Source organism: Bufo bufo, chromosome 6 (assembly GCF_905171765.1).
Source record: "Bufo bufo chromosome 6, aBufBuf1.1, whole genome shotgun sequence".
Lineage (NCBI taxonomy): Eukaryota > Metazoa > Chordata > Amphibia > Anura > Bufonidae > Bufo > Bufo bufo.
In genome coordinates, this window is record NC_053394.1 from 360,411,297 (window position 1) to 360,419,164 (window position 7,868).

Below are 7,868 nucleotides of genomic sequence, written 5' to 3' on the forward strand. Positions count from 1 at the left end.
ACTGCTGTCGGGAGGGTGCACTGTCTGCAGGAGTCAGCAGATGGTGTGCTGTGCTTCCGCAAAAGGCCTCAGCCAGAACCAGAGCTGCTCATCCCAGGATTACCTGTGCCACCAACACCTGTTTGTCAAATGGGCTGTGTGTCCACCTCCATTGTTTCCTTCAACCCAAAAGTTGTTTATCAACTACCCTGGAAAATGGCCATGGCGAGGGAGAGAGCATCCCAGGATTCACCACCACATGAGAAGGACTATCTACCCGCTCCCATACAGCCGGTGGTCCTGGATCCATTTTGCCTGGCGGGAGGTTCCGGACCCGTTAAACAGAAAGTTGCAGCTGCTATGAAGAGTGTGACTACCCGTTCAATTCCAAGTTCCACTACAGGAGGGCAGTGCCGCTCCACTACACAAGTCAGACTGGATTATAAAAGGAAGGACCGTCCACTAATGACATTCAGCAGTGGTAGCAGCAAGGAAGATCGGAGGTCCTTCCCCTAAGGAGCCTCAACAACTCCATTTAAAGAATCCAGGACTTCTGACAGCCACAGCGTGGACTGTTCCTGAAGGGTGAGGGCCTGTTGGCATTGTTTTTATATTTCAGGCTGCCCTTGTTTTTAGTCCTCACCCGGATGGTCGCGTTCAGTTAGGACTGCCCCAATCTGTCAGTTACCCCCATCTTCATCTACCTGCAAGTTGTGCTTAACAGTGCCAAAATTCCCTTTTTTCCCCCTTCTCAGGTTATTTGGGGGCCCCCTTTTGCCAAAAGGGTTCTTATGACCTGTGCTGCTATTTTATATTGTTAACCCATGTGGATTACAAATGAGTTTACTATATCATGTGGATTACAAATAATGACGTTACGTTATTTCCCATGGATTACAAAGGACTCTTTTGCACTTTTGTTCTAGTTTGCAATGGATCCTCAAGCACTGAGGAAGATACTCTAATTTGATTTTATTGCACTATTTAAATGCCTTATCTGTTTGCACTGTGATTTGCACTAATCTTTTTCAGGTTCAGCAACGTTTCAAGTATATTGTCCATTGTCTGGACCCTTATATGGGTACAACAATGTGATATTATGCAGTTTTGTATGGACTTTGGTGTAATTATTTAGCCAGATAGTCAGCACCTTACTTTTCTAGATTTATGGACTGCCTCTGAGGAAGTCTGGTACGTCACAAGCAGGTCTTACATTGTCATTGCTCATATGGACTGCCTCTGAGGACGTTAAATACTCATGGTTCTTAAGTTACCTTGTGTTAGCTAGATAGCTTAGGCATACATTGTATTGTATTGCTACACAGGGGGAACCAAGTGGTAAGTCACAAGCAGTGTGTGTTTTTTTGTTTGTCTATATTTGTTAGGGGCTGTTTTCTAAACTAGATTTATTAAAAGTTATGTTTTATATATGTTACTGCCCCCCGCCTGTTTAATTTGAGGAATCCGTAGGAAGCCGTCTTTATGTCAGTCTATGTATGTGTATTTTCATGCAGCACTTACATTTTTCCTTGGTACACTTAGAGCATATACCCTAAGGGCAGCTTGATCTTTAAGTAAGGGGGTATGTAACACCCCAGAGTGGTGTTACCACTTCTGCACCTTGCTACTATATTTTCTGGTCTAACCTGTATGTCACTTATATATTTATTTCCAGGTCCCTCAAAACTGTGCATTTATAATAATATTATGTAACTGGTCATGTAATGCGCCTGGTTCACCAGCAGGTGGCAGCAAACATGGCAGAGCTATAGTTAGACAGAATGGAACTCATCATTCCATTCCCCCCCCCCCCTTTGGTCAGAAGTGGGCCAGTCCTGCTTGCTACTAGACGGAGGTACAGTTCTAGTTTGTTCTGGTTGAGAATCCATGTTGGAGCTGCCAGGATTCTAACCTACTTTTTGGCTGAAAATAAGTCCGACTACAAGAGTGAAGTGCAGCATAAAGAGGAAACAAATACACCAAGTTAACTCTTCAGTACTGCAGAGTGAGAGAAAGATATAGCACTGAGAAATATAGAATTGAGTTTGCCTGCCAGTTCATTGCTAAAGCTTGCTGAAACCAAGACAAAGCCTGAAACTGTTTGGAGAAACATTTATCTTCCACAGTTACTATAAGGGACTGTGCAAAGTTTTGGAGGGGAAAACAACAGACACACTGACCTTCTGACTATCTGGTTTAGGCTGAGTTCACATCACCGTTCAGCCATTCTTTTCTCCTGCTCCGTTTAGGAGCAGGGAAATGGAAAGGATAGATGCGGCACATAACTGAGCCGAACAGAACCTAAGAACCCCATAGACTACAATGGGGTCTGTTAGGTTTCCGCTCAGAAGAAGATTTTGTAAGCGAAGACAAAAGTCCTGCATGCACTACTTTTGTCTCCGCTCCAAAATCTTCTTCTGAGCAGACACCTAACAGATCCCATTATAGTCTGTGGGGTTCTTAGGGTCCGTTCGGCTCAGTTATGTGCCGCATCTGTCCTTTCCATTTTCGGAACGGAATGGCTGAATGGTGATGTAACGAAGTCTTAGCTGTATTGTTTATGTCGGGAAAAATATTGTTTCTGTTTAGGCTGTGCGTCTCCAAAAGAAAACAGTCAAAGCACCTAGATGTCTGCAGATAGGGATTACTGCTTAATAGAAGAGACTCTGCCAGTGTGCATGAGTGACCAAAATAAGACAATGAGATAGGCATACTCTGCCACAGACTCTGGGTCACCAGCCATGTGGTTGAGGAGCCAACTGGATGACTGAGCCAGATACCCCGGGCCTCCAACCTTTGTCCAGGGTACCCGTCTTGAGAGGGAGAGCTAGCTCAGGCCTTTCCTCAGCATCAAACCCTTCTTCTGCCAGGAGAAGCCAGCCCTATGCCTCGCCTGTACTATTTTGCTCCTGATTTCTTCCAGTAAAGAAGCACACTGGTTCACTGCAGACCCTCTCTGGACTTATTTCCCATTGGGTGCACCACGCCTTACCATCCCTTCCGGAGAGCAGCAACATGTGGTGACATCTCAACGGTGTCCTGGGAACCCAGCATAGGGTTGTGGCCACCCCACACACGGCTACTGCAATATATAGGAGATGATAGATAGATTGATAGATAGATAGATAGATAGATAGATTTGGGATAGATAATAAATAGATAGTGTTACAGGAAAATATGGCTCTCAGCCAGAACCTCAGCCTGATGATCATACAAATATGCCTAATAATTGGATATAGTGTATATTGATATCCAGTGGTATTCACCCATTCAGTGATATCAGTATGGCCAGTAGCCATTTGGTCATTGTGTCCCTTGTTAGCATATCAAAGGCAGGAAGGGGACATTGTAAAAGCAGTTGGACAACATTCTCTAGGCCAACAGATATTTGGGTGGCCACAGGGTGGAGTCCATGGTGGGGGCTGGGACACAGAAACATATAGGTGACATGAAACCTGGGAGTCTCTCTCTCTCTCTTCCTGGACCCCCCTGGACCAACATCATTTCAGGAGCAAGCTAAGTTATATGTAAGCTTATGTGTGTATGTATATAGGTATAATATCCCAGTAGACTTTATATGTGTATATGCTGTTTATGCAGCAGTCTCTATATGTACTTGTACTAATGGTCAGGTACTGGATATGAGTTGGTTAGAAGTGTGGATCCAGTAGACGGTATATTGGAGGAATCTGGATATACTGTATATACATACACAATATTAGACACATTTTCTTAGCATCCAGGAAATGCAGGAACAGAGGCGACTGTGTGTGGTGGTGTCTTCTATGTTATTTGTAGTGTCTCTATCTTTATGTATAATGTCCATTGCTTTGTCATCTCTGTTATCAGTAAACTATTTTTCTATATAAGTATCTGCGAGGGTTGTATGTTACTCCTGGGGTATATGAAAGACTGGAAGAGGTGTAATAATAATTGGCGTAATGATAAGTCTGAATTAGACGGCCACTTAGAGAAAAGGGACAGCACAGAGGAGAAATCCCAAGTAGTGGAAAACCTCGGTCGCGGAGGACGAGACAGACGCGAACCCCGCAACAAATGGCACACCAACAGGTGCTGACCCGCTGGGAACCCTTCAAACCCTTGATGTGCAGAGGAAATGGCCGATCTATACAAATTTATCATGCGATAGGCCTTACCGTCCTCAAATAATGATGTAAGGAAGTGTAGAATCTCTTCTACAGGCGCCGAAATGGGATCCAAGTGCCGAGCCAAGCACCAGCTAGACCAAGATCTCCAGGCTGATCTATAAGCTTGTCTTGTGCCGGAAGCCCATGCATCTTCCAATAGTCTTCTAGTTGCATCCGAAAGTCCTTGGACTCCCCAGGAGTCCCTGAAATTCTGCATGCTAGAAGCCGCAGGGAGCCGTCTAAAAGGAGGGGATGCTCTTGACCCACGGGCCCCCGAAGGAGACCCGGAAACTCTGGCAGAAGAATGGGGATCTCTATCATCAGTTCCAGTAATTCAGGGAACCATGAACGGGTGCCCCAAAATGGAACCACCATCCCCAGCTCGGCCTATTGTCGGTGCACCTGGTTCAGGACCCGCAGGATCATGGCGAAAGGTGGGATCGCATACATTAGGGATCCGGACCAATCCTGGAGGAAGGCATCCACCGCTTCTGCGTCTGGATCTGGGCGCCAACTGAAGAAACGGGGAAGCTGCGTATTCAGACGGGAGGTAAAGAGGTCGATAGAGAAAGGACCCCAAAGAGACAAGATAGCAAAGAACACCTCCTCGTCCAACTTCCAATCGTTGCCGTCCAAGAGATAACGAGAACTCCAATCCGCCTGGGTGTTGTGCAGGCCCGGAAGGTATTCCGCTAACACCGTAATGTCCCTGGAAAGACATTAAGACCAGAAATCCTTCGCTAGATGAGTAAGCATTGCTGAGTGTGTGCCTCCCATGGAGTTGACATAACGGACCGCTGAGATGTTGTCCATGTGCAGCCTGATGCAATTCCTGGCCATGCCGTTCGTGAAACTCCGAATAGCAAAGGAGCCCACCAGGAGCTCCAGAGCATTGATGTGAAGTCTGGGTTCGTCTGCCGACCAGGGTCCTCCTGTGGTTACCCCATCGCAATTCGCGCCCCAAACTAGAAGACTGGCGTCCGAATCCACCGTAAAGTCTGTCCGCGGACTGCAAATCGCCTTGCCGTTCCAAGCAGAGAGATTGTGTATCCACCAGGTCAGTTCGTCCCTGGTCTCCGACTCCAAAGATATTAGGTCTGCATACGAAGCTCCGGCATGGAGATGAGCAGTCTTCAGACGTTGAAGGGCCCGATAATGGAGTGGGGCCGGGAAGACCGCTTGCATAGAAGAGGAAAGGAGGCCGATAATTCGGGCCAAGTGACAAAGAGAGATTTGCGACATAGTCAACGCCCTGCTCAATTTCCTGGGGATAGCTCTGACCTTTGCCGGAGGGAGGCTTAAAGTTACCGTAAGGGAATTCACTGTAAAGCCTAGGAATTCCGTGGTCTGAGATGGGGTTAGAATCGATTTCTCCTGATTGAGAAGGAAGCCTAAACGAGAGAGGAGGTTCATAGTATAATTGAGATGTTTGAGAAGAACGGAATGATCCTGCGCTAAGATGAGAATATCGTCCAGGTAAATCACTAGGCGGACACCTCAACTGCGGAGCCACGCCATAGCTGGACGCATTAGCTTGGTGAAACACCAAGGGGCGGATGAGAGACCGAACGGAAGACAGCTAAAACGCCAGACCTCCCCTTTCAATAGAAAGCAAAGGAGATCTCTGGAGAAGTCTGTGATCGGGACAGTTAGGTATGCGTCCTTGAGATCGAGTTTCACCCTCCAATCCCCCTGAAGAAGTAAGTCTCTGTGGAGATGAATACCTTCCATCTTGAAATGTCTGTAATGGATGAACCTGTTCAAGGGCTGCAGGTTGATAACGGGTTGCATCTGACCCCCTTTCTTTTTCACTAAGAAGATGCTGCTGATTAAACCCGAATGCTGGTCTGGAGCTCGTTCTATCGCCTCCTTCTGGAAGAGGTCCGACAGCTCCCTGTTAATCAAAAGTTGAGATGGGCCCGAGAGAACCAGAGGATGGGGAAAAGGAATATGATGCGGAGACTCCACCAGCTCTATCTGGAAACCTCGGACTTTGGAATGGACCCACTGGTCCGAGGTGATGCGTGACCAGGCGTGAGAAAAATGACGGAGCCTGCCCCCTACGCAAACATTCGAAAAACAGAGGTAGAATGCTTACCGTAAAGTCGTCTTGAGCTCATGGATCCTCTGTAACCTCTATTGCGTCCTGGACCGCCTCTGGTAGGAAAAAATCCAGACGGTTGTCTGGCATCCTGGTAAGAGGATCTTTGTGGAAAGGCTGATCTATGTGAGTAGGAGCCTTGACCCGAACCTCGGGTCTGATATGAAGAACGGCCGGGCAGACGGCCCCTGGAACTGCTGGCCCTGGTGGAAACCCGATCATGAAAGACCCTCTTCATAGAGGACTGGGCTTTGTCGAGAGCCGTAAAAGCGCCCACAAATCAGCTCAAATCTTTAATGAAGGAATCTCTAAAAAGTAAGCCCTGAGCATCCTTGCCTGCCTCAGTGAGGGCCTGATTGGCCAATTTAGGCTCAATCTTGAATAGGATGGCCTTGCGTCTCTCAATAAAGAGTGACATGTTGACATTGCCGGCAATGCAAATAGCCCTTTGGATCCAGCCCCGAAGTTCTTCCGGGTCCACATTTCTATCATCCGCTCTAGCGGATTCAGCCAATTCGAAAATTCTGGCTAGGGGGCCAAAAATATCCAGTTTATCTTGGCAGGCTTTAAGAGCTGACTCCAGACCCTTATGGGGATTCCATCCCGACTTAGATAGGAACTGCGCCATCTTAGGGTCTACAACCAGGGTATCGCAGACTTTGGTGGGCACTAGCGGTCTAGGGCATTCTGGCCTAAGCTTACTGAGAGGGCAACGCACCCGGGTCTCTAAATATTTGGTCACATGGTCCACCGGGAGCCACTCTGCCGATCTCGGATGATGGAGGACGTCCGGAACGAAAAGTGGTTCTCCCGATGGGTCCACTAAGGAGACTGAGGCATCAGTAGCGGCCTCACATAAGGCATTGCTACCGGCTATAAAAGAATGGGCTGGGATAGCACGGTCCCCCGTCATACCCGAAAACTCATCTTCAGAGTCGTACAAGGCATCTGCGCTAGCCTCCTCATCGGATCCGACCTCGGAGTCAGAATAAATATCAGGCTGTACTCTGGCACATTTCCAATTCTGCACCTTTTCTTCCTGGCGTGGATAGGCTCTTTTGCGCTCCGTGGGCGCGTTATCTTGGGTGGTAAAAGTAACTCTATTCACAATGTTTCTGGAGGCAGGAAGGTCCGGTGGTTGGGGTTGAGATACGCAAGCACTGGGGTGGTTCTGACCCTTCTTGGAAGAAGATGGCTGGGATCGAAAGGCCTCTGAGATGGACCTAGTGAGAGTATGAGACATGGATCCCATGGCCGCTATAATAGCGTTAGAAACCGAACGCTAAATGGCCGCCGCCTAGGACTCATCTAACAAAGGGAGGTCCTCCCTAGTGGGAGGATGAGCTAGGTTTTCAATATCAGGATACTCAGGGGCATGAGGATTAAGGGGGGACCCTTGCTGAGACATAGTGGAAGATAGGGTATAAAACACCAAGGATTAAGGGGGGACCCTTACTGAGACATAGTGGAAGATAGGGTATAAAACACCTTTACCTTGGTGTTTTATACCCTATCTTCCACTATGTCTCAGCAAGGGTCCCCCCTTAAACCTTGGTGTTTTATACCCTATCTTCCACTATGTCTCAGCAAAGGTCCCCCCTTAATCCTCATGCCCCTGAGGATCCTGACTGACTGACCTA

The 7,868-nt window shown here is 47.6% G+C and overlaps 1 protein-coding gene across 1 annotated transcript in view; it reads right to left on the reverse strand.

Annotated features, from left to right (window-relative positions):
- GRIN2C (glutamate ionotropic receptor NMDA type subunit 2C) overlaps positions 1 to 7,480 on the reverse strand; it is an 86,384-nt gene extending 78,904 nt beyond the window's left edge. Inside the window, exons 1-2 of the mRNA XM_040438500.1 lie at positions 6,565 to 7,480; positions 5,852 to 6,187 (exon numbers count right to left, since the gene is read on the reverse strand). Coding sequence (XP_040294434.1) covers positions 5,852 to 6,187; positions 6,565 to 7,480 — 1,252 coding nt within the window. The remainder of the gene's footprint in view (positions 1 to 5,851; positions 6,188 to 6,564) is intronic.
- Positions 7,481 to 7,868: the final 388 nt, after the last annotated feature.